Below are 16,124 nucleotides of genomic sequence, written 5' to 3'. Positions count from 1 at the left end.
CTTCCATCTCATGGTCTCTCCCTTTGTTATTCTATTATTTTCTGTCTTCAGCCAAATCCCTAACCAGGTCTTTAAAAGAATTTCTCATTTTTCCAACTAAATGAAAGAAAGATGTGGCCTTCTAACTCTTCATGTTCCATCAACATGTGAAAATGTCAAAATCCAACAATTAGCAATATTAGACAAGTAATAAAAATAATACCAGATATATTGCTTTAAACCTGAAGAGCAAAAACTATTGACTTCATATATGTATGTATATGTAAGTTTGTTTGTATTTGACCCCAAACTATATTTTAAGATTCAAATGAAAGTTTTAAGTCTCCCAAACACAGACACTTTTAAAAAGGCTTCTGCATTTTTTGTACACATCATCAATTCGAAACAGGTTAAGAACTGAAATCAGGCTTTTCTCATTTTTCAAGAGACTTGTCAAAACATGTTAAACATACACACACAAAACAAAATCAATTTTAAAAATTTAATGTATTATGACATTCATTTCCAGTAGAATACATTCATGGCACTACAACGTCTACTATTCTTTTGAATTGGCCATTCCTTCTATTTACATAGCTTTTCACCTCTTAGAGGTTGGCAATTTAAAGTTGTTATTAAAACAATAATTTACTTAGATGTTGATTTTTCCCCAAGTAAGGATTAAATATCTAAAACAAAACGTATAACCACACTTGTTGATATTTTATATTCTACTTTCCTATCTTAACATTATGACAACCTGGAATTTTACAGTGTAATCTTAGAATCTGTAAGTATTAAAAGTACATTTGGAGTAAAACTGAATTTCAAGACGCTCTATTTCATAATAATCAAGGTACATTATTTTCCATATACTTATGTAGCTAGAATTTTATTATGTATCTAAATGTCCTGTGTCAGTTTTAATTTGGTTTAAATTCTTGATACCAATAAGCCTTCATCAATTCCTAAGAAAATCACTGCTCATTAGTAAAATGAAGTTTTATCTGACAAAGTTATTATTTAAGTTAAATAAACGTTAAGTATCTAAAATTTTAATTAACAATATTTTGTAAGTTAAATTGATTCTTATCATTCCTTCTTTTAATTCTGTCTATATATATTTTTAGTAATAGCTTCTAGTTCCTATTACAGGGAGAATCGTCCTCTGCATTATATAGTACAGACTGCTGTAATTAATTAGTTATCTAACTTTCACTAATTAGGTAAATTCACCTTTCACAATTTCCTTTTTCTTATCTATAAAATAAGGAAAGTTAATTTCATATATTATCCTTAAGGTCTCTTCCAGCTCTAGCATTCATTAGTAAAGATCCAAATTATACAAATTTTGATATTCATAAACTATAACAGCTATTAAATCAATTTCAAAATAGCCTGATAAAATGTGACTTTCTATGTTGCAAAATTGTGAACTACTATGTTTTGCTTTCTCTAGAATCTTACTGATTCAGCTCTAAAATATACGTATTTTATCAAGGCTTCTTAGAATATGCTGAAATAAGGTCAAAGCCAAGATATTTTTGAGCATAATGAATATTATTGGTAATGATTATACGATTTTTTGATAACGGAGATACATCACTCATCACTAAATGAAATAAAGCCGATGTTTTCAATTAAATATGTAAATCTGCCTGGGACTTATTTAATATCCAACCTTTCAGGAGAATTCCTTTCAAGTTTAATTTCAGTGCAAAAGCAGAGAATCTTGATTTGTCTTAATAACAGCTTTAGGTATAAGTGACATATAAGTAGATGTGTTAATTAATTTTAGGTTTAAAAGAGAGGTCCTAGATATAATAGTATGCTTTTCTCCTTCCATGAGGGTGTGGTATTGACATCTCTATTAGAGTTAATTATTAAATTCGAAAATTCTTAACACTGGTCAAATTAGACAAGTGGCCACACTATAACACCTCCACAGCTAGAACAATGGAACCCCCAGGAAAGAGCAAGTGGAACTACAATGGGGAGATGAGCAAAAACCAGATACTGACAACTTAAAGATAACAAAAGGACTAAAAAATCAATACAAGCTAATACAAGCTAAAAATTCATTAAAATTTTTTGTTTCATTTCTCAAACAAATCAAGAACTTTCTTCATCATCAATTTAATGCTTACAAGAGGCACTGAAATTTATGCACATTTCTAGAACATACTTCTTTCCAACATGATGTCTCTTATTAGAAAAATGGTTTTCTGAGATAAAACTGTGAAGAACAACGAAGAAAGAAAAAGTTCAGAGAAGGCTGACCCAGATTTAACATAATCTGAGGCAATATTGTAATTTGTAAAAATATGAATTTGTGATTAAGACAGAAGAACATTTTGAAAATATTTCCAAAACCCAACATGATATTCTGTGTTGTGACACTCTCAAGAGTACTGAATAATCTCTAATATCACTTAAGGAATAAGTGTTATTAGAAATTATTAAATAATACTCAAAGCTTAGTTCTTAGAGACTGGGATTTATTCTAATCCAGTGTTTGATTAATTGATGTGCAATAGCTCGGCTTGGTGGCACAAAGAATGCCTGCTGCTTCCCTTTGGTCAGAACATCCAGGACCTAAAACACACCATAATAGAATGCATTAGGATTTCAAAGCTGTCATATTTAAATACTATTCCCATGCTTACATAATTCAATTAAAATGTGATGAGTTTTACAAGGAATAACAGTAGAAAGTGACAACATCCATATTTATAGGCAAAGTTTTTTTTTTTTTTTTTTGAAACAAGGTCTTGCATTCTGCCACCCAGACTGGAGTTGCAGTGGTACAATCATGGCTCACTGCAGCTTTGACCTCCTGGGCTCAGGCGATCCTCCTGCCTCAGCCTCCCAAGTAGCTGGTACCATAGATGCACACCACCACACCCGGCTAACTTTTTAAAAATTATCTGTAGAGACAGGGTCTCCCTATGTTGCCCAGGCTAGTCTCAAACTCCTGGGTTCAATTAAGCTTCCTGCCTTAGCCTCCCAAAGTGCTGAGATTACAGGTATAAGTCACCACGCACAGCCTCAACATGCAAAATTTAGTACAGCATTTTTAACTCCTTCACTGAGTTAGTGATTCAGTTTTTAATATGTTCCAGAAAGACACATTCCCTTATGAAAATTACATCATGAAAAAGCAAAATGTATGCTCCACACTTAATTTCTAAGTGAAGCACTTTTGAAACAGATTCTTTTTTATAAAATTCATAAGCAATAATCTAACTTCCATCTTTTTGGATTAAGCATAGAATAAAATTAATTTTATGCAGGCAAAGTCAGAAAGAATTTCAGGTCAGATGAGTAACCTATCTTTCAATATATTATTTAGGAATGGCATTTTAAAAAGTTATTTTAAGTGTATGTTTATTATACAGTTATGTCATTCTTGGCCTTAAGTACATTTTAAGATGAATAAAAACTTTCTGAAAATTTTAAGCACTTACTGATGGTTTTTGAGAGCTACTTGTTTTAATGTTATAAACTAAAATATAAAAGGTTTGAGAAAATTCCCGTTTCTCATCTATGAATTAATGTTTAAGCCCACTGATAGGTACTATTAATGTGTAGGAATGGAATCTAAAATTCAAAATGGTACAGAATCATCTCTACTAGAAAAATCTCACAAAATAAGTTAATATAGATCACATTAGTGAAACATACTCCTCCTGTATGGAATTACTAATTACCATGTAATCCATGCATAATGAGAGGGCCAAAGCCATCATTCAACTTGTTGAAAATATGCATCCTTGTTCTGTGCCCAACCCAATACAGTCAGGGAACAATCAACAGACGAAGGAAATTAAATTGAACTTTACCTGTTCTCTAGTGAACCAGCGGGCATCCTCTATTTCATTCTTGTCAACTTTAATTTCTGTAGACACTGCCACAGCCAAGCAACCAATCATTAAGGAGGAAGGCATTGGCCATGGTTGACAAGAGACATACTGAACATGGCCAACTTTGACTCCACTTTCCTCTTCTACTTCTCTTCTAACAGCATCTTCTATTGTCTCTCCTAATGAAATGGAGCAAAAGAACAAGTTGCTGATGAACATGCCCCGGACACTTTGTGTCCCGAATCGTTCAAACATCTGGAAATCACTTTGGACAGAAACCCAATTCAAATAATCAGAAAGCAGAAGCCTGAAACTAGACTGTAATTGAAGAAAACATAAATTTTTAAAGTACATGACCAAATATAGAATATGAAAATGCCAACAATAAACTTTTCATTTTTTAAAGGCCCAAATTTGTCAGTTACACTTTAAAAATAATGATATCATCTAAAAATATCCAACACCTAATACTGGTTAAACACTATGCAAACACTTTATATCTGATCTCATTTATATATTGTCCACTAAATAGATATAAATTACATGATTTTTACAAATAGCTCTTTCAAACTAAAATTTTCAAACTTTTTATTATGTTGTCAAACAATTATTGCAGGTAACTCTTTTCAAGTCATTAAAAGATTAAAAACTACATAAGATGAAACTTAATACTTTTTCTAAGATATTGTTTTCCTCTAGATGACTGCTGACTCTGCCATGATAAAATAAAGTGATGCCTATAAATGTACTTTATATTTCTAATTTGTTGGATTTAAGAATTAGAATAGGTGAAATCATTTCTAAGTAAAATCATTTCTAAGTAAAATCTGGAAGTTTAGAAATATTTTGCTAAATATTGCTGTATTTAGCAAAATATATTTTAAATATAGCTTTCTATTTCAAATAGATTGATAAACTTCCTACACGAAAATTAACAACTTACAATAATCAAAAGAACACATATAGTAAAAATATAATTATAGACTAGCATATTTGCAAAACTATAACAAAAGATTTGCATATGCTACATATTTAAGAATTAAAATGAATAAAAAAGGATAAACAATGAAAACAAAATTAGGCAAAAGACAAACATCTAAAATTCAGAGAAATGAAAACTGAATGCCTAATACACATTTGAAAAGAAATGAAAATGAAAACGAGATACGATTTCATTCACCCCTCAGAATGACAAATTTAAAAGTCTGAAACTCCTAACTTGGTGAAGATGTGGAATAATGGAACATTTCATGTTCTGCTGGAGGAAGTATAAATTGGCAGAAACACTTCAGAGACAACTTGGCAATATACAGAAAAGGGTAAGATGCTCATATCACATAAGCTGGTGGTGCCACTCTATGTATACAATCTAGATAACTCTTACAAGTATGCACAAGTATAAAAATATTAATTGCAGTGTTATTTGTAATAAGAACTTTAAACTAAATGTCCAATCAGCAGAAGGGATAAATAATGGAATATTCATGAATGGATTACTACCCAGCAGTTAAGACAATGACAATGACCTAGAACTACTAAAGACAGTATAGTGATTTGGAGCGAGAACTCAGAAGCCAACATGCCCAGGTTTAAACCTCTTCCCTATCACTTATTCGCTGTTTGATCTTGAGCAAATTATTTCGTCCCTATGTCTTAGTGCCCCATCTGCAAAATCACTGTAATAGTGTATTTTATAAGGTTGTATGAAGATCATACAAAAAAATATATATAACACAGCCTGATACTGTTTTATATATATGATATGATCCTTCTCCAGAATATAGCCTGATACTGTATGTTGACTATTATCTAGTGATGCAAATATTGGAAACTGAAATTGAGATAAAACATTTATTACTTAGATATATTCACTCCACAAACATTTACTGACCTACTACATGTGCTATGAGGGGTTCATACATAGCAGTGGATAAAATAAAGTCCCTGTGCCAGTGAAACTTATATTCTTGAGACAGCAGATAATAAATTAATAAGTACATACATAGTATTTTAGGTGATGATGGGTGCCCTAGGGAAAAATCAGGCAGGATGATAAGGATTGTGAATGCAGGGTATGGGGGCTAACTAATGTATCTGGGGCAATCAAGTAAGGCCTCTTTGAAAAGGTGACAGTTGAGTCTAGTACAGAAGGAAATAAGGTGGATCCTAGATACCTGGGTCAAGAGCCACATATCAAAGAGCAAATACTGAATTTTTAACAAAGCAGATCCAATTACTAGGAAAAGCAATTTATGTAATTCTCATATAAAACATGAGAATTACATGTTTAAACTATTATTAAAATTGTATCATGTTTAAAATACTTTAAAATAACCCAGTTTTATAACATAATTTATCAGCGATTATTAAATGTTATCTAAACTTTGTATTTTGAAATTATAAGTTAAATAGAAATTATTAAGAAAAGGCTTACCAGGCTCAATAAATCCAGCAAGGCAAGTAAACATGCCTGGGGGAAATCTTTTCTGCCTGCCTAAAAGACATCTGGTCCCATCTGGATGAACAACTTGCATGATTACTACTGGATCTGTTAAAAAAAAAAAATCATATATATGAATGGTAGGAAAAACGAATTGAGATTCATGTGCAAACACTGTCTGATAGGATAATGTAAAGGTGTATCTCCTATAGGGATAGAACTCTTGTCTGGTTGTAAGAGATTGCTTCTTTCTGCCCTAATGTAGCTGATAACAGAGTATCTCAGCGAAATTGTACAGAACAGCATCAGTAAGCTAGCAGAAGACCTTCTTCCCCAATCTTAATAGCAACATTTATTCTGTACTTATGGATGTTAGGTGTATTGTTATTTTAATGAGAACAACTTTGAGTAGGTAATACATGGAAATAAGGAAAATTCAAATTTTACCACTGTAAATAATTTCCCTCTCCCATCCTAACCCTTAAGAAAATGTTTTTAAAAGCTAATATGGTTCTATGATTAGATTTAAGTCATTAAATAAAATTTAAATAACAGTTCATCTCTCTAGAAGTTACTAATTCAGCAAATTCTTCTCACTATATCATGACTAAGAACTAGGAATTAAATGGTTAATGGTTAGACATGTTTTCCATAAAAAGGAAAACATTTTAGCTCCTCACAAATTTTCTCTTTCCAGAATATCTTATTCCCCAAGATCCAGGTGGCTGAGATATAAAATAAAGGGCTTACCAACTCTTGGGTATGATGTATTATGAACACCATTGAGACTAGGACAGTCTTCTTTTAAACATACTCTCTTATATCCACCTTCTTCAATTTTAGTTCCATTTCCACAGGTTGGGCAAAACTTATATCGACTGTGCCAGGCAAGAACAGATCTTGCTTGAGCTACGACCCCTTCAAAAAAAAAAAAAAAAAAAAAAAAAAAACAAAAATTTTAATTCTGTGACAAATTAAAATCAATATATAAGTAAAATGTTCTCAAGTTACAATAAGAATAGCTATGTGATCAGGTATTTTAGTATTTCTATTTTTATAATGTGTATTTTTCTTTTAAAGTAAAAGGTTTAATTTTCTGGATGACAAAAATTAGATTCAAGTTTATTTTGAATAAAATATAACTCTCATATAAGACAGAAGTACTAACACCTATCTTACATCATACATTAGATCAGGCTTTTACTGTAGGTGATTTTAAAAGTTGGGGTATTCATGATTCCAGTATAGAGTAAGTTTACAAACAGTGATTTTACAATAGTGATTTTAATAAAAATATACCACAAAAGCAGTTCTTGAGATTTGTACTCTAAAGGAAATATTACTAGGAAACTGTAGGAGGCTATCACCACTCTCTTGGTGACTATGCCATTGATGGTCGATGCTGTGTGGAACACAACCTGCTTTCAACTGGAGACTGCATGTACACAGTATAAAACATACCACATTTACTATGTTCATGGTTAACTTGGTTTACCAAAAAATGCCTAACAGGATAAATCTTAAAATATACACACTTTAGCTATAGGTTTCACTCTGGTAGTTCAAAAAAGAATTAATACGACCTGGCCAGAAATATTACAGTTGAGGCAATAACACTAGAAATGCTATATTTTAAATGCTTGACAAAGTCATCTCCCTAAAATACATTATTTGGTCTACAGATTTTTGAAATGAACAAAATAATAATTAAAATTCTAACATCGTTTAAACTGGGAAAAAGAAACATAAAACAGTTGTAATGAACAGACAACGTTACATTTTTGCCTGCTACATAACCTTATAATACATAACATGCTAGGGTATTTACATTATTTCAGAATCATCACAAAAAGAAAAGCTAACATTTATTGAGTACTTACAATGTTCCAAGCATCATGCAAGGAATATTATATAGATTATCCAATGTTTAGAGCAACCCTAAAGAAGATAGGTACTATTATTATTTTCTGTAGGAGTAAACTGAGTCACAGAAAAGTTAAGTCTGTGTAAAGTTATAGAGCAAGTGAGTTAAAAGGCCTCAGTTTTCCCACAAGGGAAAAAAGCAAGCAACTAGCTCATTTATCATATCTTTTTTATCTTAAAGTGATATATACATGTCTAAAGAAAGTAAATTTTCTTTAAAAAGCTTGATGATTTCTGCACAGGTGTGGAGAATAAAACATACCACATCAGACTTTGAGACGGAGATATTTAAGCAGTCTCTGGCAGGACCTCTATCACCTAAGGGAATGTGGTCACGGACAAGGTCCTAACTTCCTATTAACTCATCAATCTACCATAATCTGGCTTCTGTCACTGACAAGGTCCTAACTTCCTATTAACTCATCAATCTACCATAATCTGGCTTCTGTTCCTTTCACTCCACTGACATTTCTCTTGTCAAGTTCATCAATAGCTTTATATTACCAAAGACAAAGATTCTTAAAAAAAAAAAAAAAAAAAAACCCACAAAACTTTGCCTTCATCTTACTTAAGTTCATAACAGCATTGAATACATTTGACCATTCCATCCTGGAAATACTCTGCTGTCTTGGTTTCCCTGAGGCCTCTTGGTCTCTTCCTACCTCATGGCCACACTGTTTCCAACTCCTTTGATGGCTCTTCTGCTTGCAGCTTACCTTTAAATTTAGCGGGATTCAGGTCTTACTCAGAGTTTTTCTTGCTTCCTCTCAACTCTCCAAGTAATCTCAGTAGTTTTTTGGGATTTAAGTATCTTTGTGTTGATGACTGCCATATGGGTATTTCCAGTTCAGACATCTGATTCTAATGTCCATTTCTAAAACTTAGTATGCCCAAAAGTAAACTCTTGATTTATTTACTCCAAGTCTGTCCTGCTTTCCTTGCTCTACCCATCATATTATTGAGAAATGGTATCACTATATACCAAATTATTAGTCTCTAGCCTAGCAGTCATTCTTAATCTTTTCCTTCATTATTATATATCCCATATCCAATTCAATAGCAAAGACCATTGATTTTATCTCCAAAATTTATCTTGCATATACCCTCTTTCCTCCATTTCTACTATCAGTGCCTTAATTCATGCCATATTACCACCATCTCTCACTTACAAGGGTCTCAACCTATAGATCAAGCCCTATCCATTCTACCTCGAGAATATCTCAAATTCTCCCTTTGTCTCCATCTCCACTGCCTCCATTCTAACTCAAGCCATTGCAATCTCTTACTTGGGCAACTGTAATACTCAATTACCTCTTAACAAGACTCCCAACTTTCACAGTTACTTACATGTGTGTAATTTATGCTCTATGATGCAGCCAGTGTGCAGTGCAATGTTTTTTTTTTTTTTTTTTAAATACTTTAAATACAGGTTAGGTTACATTTAAATGGACTTTAGAATCAAACCCTAATTTCTTACCATGCCATAAAAAGCCCCAGCAACAGAATACAAAACAAATCAAAACAGTCAAGGTCTTTGCCATCATGTTCTGTGTGTAGCAGGAACTCAAGAATAATTCACTGAAGAATCAAATGAGATCATCATGCACCAGTGTTAATTCTCAGGAAATCAGTCTGGGCTGATTATAACTACTAACTGCCCAGGAGAGTAGTCTCCTAGGGTGAGAACTTTAGGAGGTTTCTGATGAAGACAGTCTAATTTCACTGCTTATTGGAAAAAGAGTGCCCCTGGAAAGTGCAAATACATGTAATTCCAACTCAATTCTAAAAACCAGATTTTACCAACGAAAAGCAGCATTCATTTCTTACCAGCTTCTTTTTCTTTCAATTGCAGAAGGGCTGGCATAGGAGGATGAAGAAAGTAACAATTTTCATGTCTTTGCTTGAATTCTTCAGCAGCAATAGGATCTATACCTAGAGCAAACCAGGCAACCAATCCATCTTCCTCCTCTCTCGGGACTTCACCAGCATAATTAAGTAGCTTGTCTTTCATTTCAAGTTCCACTCCAAGAAAAATCAAGGTGATCTTCTCAGGCTGGGCCAAATAATCCTTTATATCTTTGTAGTTCAGCTGACAAAGCCTAACTTCTGGTTGTTGGAAACTTTCTTTATTGCCACCTAGAGTAACCAAGGGATTTAAATCTGAGAAAAGAATAAAAACTGTGGCTGGATGGCTTTCTTTAGCTAGTAGCCAGTCAGAATTATTTCTCTTTTCACTTTTCCGGTCCAGTAGTGTTTTGCTAAAATAATTTTCACATTCTTCCACTTCATTCGTTAGGAACCAAGGCTTCTTCCCACCTTTAGCAGTAGCTAGTAAATTAGCTATATGCTTATAACCCCAAAATACAGCAATATCCAGTGCAGTCTGCCTTGATTTATTGACAATTGATCTGTCACACCTACAGATGGAAGAAAAAATGGGGAGAAAAAGTAAAATAGGAAGTAAACACTTTCTCCTGTATTTGTTTCAATAAAATATTTCCAGATGCACATTAAAGTCCTTCTTTTTAATGATTATATAGATTTTTTTTCTTGTGTTACACAGTTTACTATTGGGAAGGTTAGAAGAACAATAATCATAAATGACAAAAAGAGACAGCGAATACTTACACTTTCTGGATAATTACTCACAAAATAAAACAGCATTAAATTTTATGTACTATAAAGAGATACCAAAATTCTACAAGAAGTCCTTGGTAGTCATAGTGAGATTTGCATTTTCTATTTGGGAGAAAAATTTATTATTAGACTCCTCATAAATTTGCTTTGCTATAAAGTAATAATTTCTCAATGAAAAAGGTTGCAAAGTTTTAAGTTAGAAAAATTGTGCTACATGTTTACATAAATTAGCCAATGAGTTATTTAGTAGTTCAACAATATAAATATGGAAACACATAAAATTTAAAAGTAAATATGTAACAAATTAAACCACAAACCCTTTCAGGTGGTACAGCCTAAAATGTTTACCCTTTCTCAAGCAGAAATTGGACAATCCCTAGGTGCCCATTCCTTGCTGCATACATTAAAGCAGTCCAGCCATTTTCAGAAGTTTCATTGAGGAGAGATGGAGAATGACTGAGTATTCCTGTTAACTTGGCAATATCTCCTTCAGCAGCTGAACAGTGAAACTGGGTAACTATTTCTTGCTTTGGACTTCTTTTTGCAGAAGACATTTCTTCCTTAAAAGAAGGAAAATAGGGGGAAAAGCTTATTTGCAACTGCTATTTTGTCAATGAATGATATCGTTAGAATAATAGCAATGGTTTCCAAGGCAATATACCCTTCAAAAGGCAATCATTAAACAGCATACATTTCAATTTCAAAATGTTATCAGTTTAGAATTACAAATACAATGAAATTAATATGCCCATGGCAGTTACACAAAATAATGTATAAAGAGCTTTGATAGTACAGATGAGGGGGCCACATCCTTGGGAGGGGGGACCAGGTAACATATTACATAAGGATGAGGTATTTAGGGTAGACCAGAGGGGACTTCATGATGAGGTGGGGACATGACAGGGAGAAAGTAAAATAGATGGAAGTAAAGGCAGAGACTTTATAAGTTTCACATGAAGTTTATTGTTTGACCTTGCACAATTAATTCTGTAATCCATCTAGGATCTATTTTTGTTCATGGCGTGAGGTAGGGGTCAGGATACTTTTTTACCCAATGCATAATCCATATGACTCAGCATTATTCTTGACATTTCCATCTCTGTTGTACTGTACTGAGACAAATATTGTCACAAATCAGATGACCATATATTTTTGGTTCTATTATTGGACAGTTCTGTTGGTCACTTTGTTGTCCTTGAATCAGAGCAGCTTTTAAAACTCATTATCTGCTTTGTCACTCTTTTCAGTGGTGGAAAACCCCCCGAAATAACGGCCTCATACGTCCTAAACATTGCCTAATCATGGACTGCAGATGGTAGAGCACAAACTGAGCTTTTTTTTTTTTTTTTTCTTTTTGGGGGGGAGGGATGGTGAAAATGGTTAATGATTCAATTGTGAATTTCTCAAAGTATTTTTTTAAGGTATAATTTTTCTTTCTATGAAATGCTATTAAGAAAAGATTGGGATTCTAACTACATTTCTATTATTCTAAGCAATATGATTTTTAAGCTGAAAAGACAGAAATGTTATAGCCCATAGTTTTTGATAGCTGCTGTCTCCTGGGTTCTGAAAAAGCAATCTGGCTGATGAATTGCATAGCAGGAATAGTATGAACAAAATTTAGGGAAAACAAGGAGTAAAGATTAATTTTCTTATTTTGGAGCTGTTCACCATTCCTATTTGAGTCTTTCTGCTACTTATAAATAGGTTAAAACAGCTCAATGTCATGGAAACACTTGGATAAAACCTAATAGTGGAAATCTGTTTAGAAATTAAATTACCAGAAGTAATATCTACATGAGAGAATAATTGAGTTACTCTAGAATTTACTTCGCTATTCCTTTCATATTGAAATTTCTAAATACTTTAAAAATATTATGCATAACAAAAGCTTTAACTTTTCAGGACTTTATTTTGAAGCACTGCTGTACAGCTCCTGTACTGATCTCCCTTCAAATTGTCTTTCTCTTATTTTCCAAAAATCCGTATTATAGCCTTTTCAGCTAGGTTTAGTTTGAACAATATTTCACTGTCTCATGTTCCGCGGTCACAGTCACTCCCTCACATTCTCACAGGCTGCGCTAGGTGACTGCAAAAAATTGTCCTTCAAAAGTACAGCGTCATTCACTACCTCCAGGGCAATGCTTATGCATATGCTAGTCTGTGGAGATAGGAAGTGGAAAGTGTACACTTTTCCCTCTTGCTTTCTCAGCAGAAAAGCCATCTAGAGACAGTGCCATTATTCATTCCAGAAAAGCACACAAAGTCTAACACCCAATTCAAAAGTCTAACACCTGTTTGATTTACTTTTTCAATTCTCATTGGCAGGTTATAGAACGTAAGGATTTGAAGGCAAAATAAAGTGATGCCCTTGTTTTCCAAGAAGTTCAAGGACTATTCCGAGAAATCATTTAAAAGAATATTAGATTGAAAGGGACATAAAGTTTTAACAAACCAACATCCACTTTTACTGACGTGTAACCCAGGGCCCATGACTTGCGCATGCTCTCATAGACCGAGTAGGATAGGAATGGACTTCAAATACCGCTCTGTCACTGAAGTCACTGACCATCAATTAACGAATTTCATCCACTCCCTGGGCACTCAAGACCAATTAAGCGCCACCTGTGCATGGTCTCTGAAAATGGTAACATGCCTTGAGATATTTTACTTTCTTGCCACTACCGTTAGGTTCTTTCTTTCGAGGTGAACTCACTCCCTAAGTAGCGCTTCCTTTTCCCCATCTCAGCTAGGGCAGGAAACTCTACTAACCTCAGGACCACCTGCGCCTCCTCCGCCCTGTCCCGGGAGCCCCTGCAAACGCGTCTGTGGTTCCCGCGCCTGCGCCCACCAACCCACTACGAGGCTGCGCCACACTACCCAGCAGGGCCACTCAGGGCAGCGCGGGAACCAAAGAGCTCAGGGAACTGGTCACCGCCCCCAGAGGGGACACTGAGACGACTAGCTCGCCGCTGCTTCTACTAACCCAAAGGTGACCACAGTAGAGGCGACCAGGATGCAGTCGAAGGATTGGGATACCGCAGTCGAGGGATTGGGATATCCCACTCGCTTTTCCTGGTGCCGGATGCAACGTTCTCGACTTCCTGTGGCGATCCGGGGTCTTCCCGTGGCTTTGTGGGAGTTGTAGTTTGAAGCCCACAGGTTGTGCGCAAAGGGAGAAGGGGGCGGAGATTGCAGAGGGAGGTGTTTGGGAGCCCGCGCGGGAGAGATTGAGGTCTAAAGGACTGGCGCTGAATGAAGGTCTGAAAATTCTCCTGAGACTATGATATATAGATAGAACGTGGTGCAGGCGATCGGAAAACCATAGGCCTGAGGAAGCAATTATAAATTTCCCAGCGTCTGGCACCCAGCTCCCAGCCCTCTCTCCAATACAGTCCGGTGCAATTGAGTGCTCAAAGCATTCTTTTCTGTTACATAATCTTGGAATGTTGACTATACCAAGTCACTCTTAAACGAGATATTTGGCCTCTGTAACACCTTAATCAATCACCCCGTGTGAAAACTGGTATCATACACTGACGCGTAACTCATTCATAGTCCTTTAAAAAGTATGTATCAAACGCCCACAACACCTTCTTGGATTGTGAGGTTTAAATAGAATAATACATCCAAAGCTCTTAGGATGTTGTGAAGTGCAGAGCGGGCACCCACAACAAAATTATTGTCATTATTATTTCAGTTCCTGTGCTTTTATGCTCCAAAACCTACAGAAGTTATGAGTCCGAGATTACAAAACTAGGTGTTGGCGGTCTTCTAACCTCCAGACTGGGCTTTTTCCTTTGCTAAACTCTCTACTTGGTTATCAGCAACAGCTACAAGGGTCTCTTACAATTTATCATTGTTTCCCACCCAGATTTTACCCTTGGAAGCTCCTTCTCACCGTGAAGCTGTATGTACCAGTTGACATTGATCATGATGGCTGCTGCTTCTAATGCCCTGTGCTGCTTTTCTTTCTTTCTTTCTTTCTTTTTTTTTTTTTTTTTTTTTTTGAGACGGGGTCTCGCTCTGTCACCCAGGCTGGAGTGTAATGATTCAAGTGATTCTCCTGGGGATTCAAGTGATTCTCCTGCCTCAGCCTCCCAAGTAGCTGGGATTACAGGCCTGCACCACCAGGCCCAGCTAATTTTTGTATTTTTATTAGAGACAGCGTTTTGCCACGTTGGCCACGCTGGTCTCAAACTTCTGACCTCAAGTGATCCATCCACTTCGACCTCCCGAAGTGCTGGGATTACAGGCATGAGCTACCCGTCTGCCCTGTGCTTCTTTATGTGACTAGTTGTCTTCAATCTTTAATAATTTCAGTGACTAGACTGGTGGTCCGAAAGGATTAGTCACTTCACTCGGAGTACCCAATCTTTGCATTCAAACACATGTTAGGTTAGTATACTGAACCTTCGTGTATTAATGATCCAGAGTCGACAATTATTAATATATAGTTCTCCCAGTTCTTAGGATTGTTTTGAAGTAAATTCCAGGCCCCATATTGTTTTGATGACAAATATTTAAGAATAAACTTTTTGGAAATATGAATTATATCTAAAATACAAGGGCTTTGAAAAACAACACAACTTCAATATCCCTAGTATTACAAATTTAACAATAATTCTGTCATAACATAAAAGAAACATTCAATGTCAGATTTACTTACTTGCCTCAGAAGTTTTTTGTTTTCTAGTTGATTCATCTAAACAAAGTCTCCACATCACATTTGATGTTTAACCATCTGTGGACTCCTTCCTCTTCCCCTTTTTTTCTGGCAGTTTATTTGCTGAAGAGTAATGATCATTTGTTCTATAGAATTTTCCACATTCTGAATGTTGCATATTATATTCCTGTGGTGTGTCCTTTCCCCCTGTATTTCTTGCAAACTGGTAGTTACTAGAATTACTCAGATTAAAGTTTGATTTTTTTTTCACAAAAGACTTCTTAGGTGTTATAGTTTGTATTGAATTACTTCAAGAGGCTTACAATTTCTGGTTGTCTGTCTTTTTTTAATGTTATACTTGATCATTGGGTTCAGATGTCAACCTGATAACATTTATGATAGATAATATAAATATAAAAATATAAAATATGATACATACATTTATGATAAATATATGACATTGATATATAATTATGACAAATATAATTATATTATTAAATACTAAATTTCTGATAAATATATTTATTATAAATATAAAGTTTTCCATCAAATTTTCAGCTAAGTTTCAGCAGTCATTCATGATTATTGCCTACATCCATCATTTTGTTATGAGTTG

General features: G+C 34.5%; 1 protein-coding gene across 4 annotated transcripts; it reads right to left on the bottom strand.

Annotated features, from left to right (window-relative positions):
* Positions 1 to 467: 467 nt before the first annotated feature.
* Positions 468 to 14,054, bottom strand: NUDT12 (nudix hydrolase 12). 4 transcript variants are annotated; one of them, XM_033178977.1, is made up of 7 exons: positions 13,829 to 14,054; positions 11,191 to 11,398; positions 10,033 to 10,622; positions 7,033 to 7,200; positions 6,277 to 6,390; positions 3,822 to 4,021; positions 468 to 2,574 (listed from the first exon to the last, which is right to left on the bottom strand). In XM_033178977.1, the coding sequence occupies exons 2-7, from the start codon at positions 11,394 to 11,396 to the stop codon at positions 2,464 to 2,466; spliced, it is 1,389 nt and encodes a 462-aa protein (XP_033034868.1). In that variant the 5' UTR covers positions 11,397 to 11,398; positions 13,829 to 14,054; the 3' UTR covers positions 468 to 2,463. The 4 variants fall into 4 exon arrangements, with proteins under 4 accessions (XP_033034868.1, XP_033034866.1, XP_033034869.1 ...); XM_033178975.1 differs by having other exon boundaries at positions 11,191 to 11,402; positions 13,829 to 14,053; XM_033178978.1 differs by lacking the exon at positions 13,829 to 14,054 and adding an exon at positions 13,615 to 13,817.
* Positions 14,055 to 16,124: the final 2,070 nt, after the last annotated feature.

The sequence above is a fragment of the Trachypithecus francoisi genome, unplaced genomic scaffold (assembly GCF_009764315.1).
Source record: "Trachypithecus francoisi isolate TF-2019V2 unplaced genomic scaffold, Tfra_2.0 Lachesis_group2, whole genome shotgun sequence".
Classification (NCBI taxonomy): domain Eukaryota; kingdom Metazoa; phylum Chordata; class Mammalia; order Primates; family Cercopithecidae; genus Trachypithecus; species Trachypithecus francoisi.
Note: the sequence above shows the minus strand (reverse complement) of the source record. Positions and strands in the feature narration are given on the sequence as shown.

Bases quoted from the DNA above. Each gene is read 5' to 3' on its own strand.
- NUDT12 (XM_033178977.1), bottom strand. From the start codon at position 11,396: ATGTCTTCTGCAAAAAGAAGTCCAAAGCAAGAAATAGTTACCCAGTTT. The intron at 6,391-7,032 runs GTAAGCCCTTTA...TTTTTTTAACAG, and splicing joins TACATCATACCCAAGAGTTG to ATCCAGTAGTAATCATGCAA. The intron at 4,022-6,276 runs GTAAGCCTTTTC...CCATTTCATTAG, and splicing joins TGCTGGATTTATTGAGCCTG to GAGAGACAATAGAAGATGCT.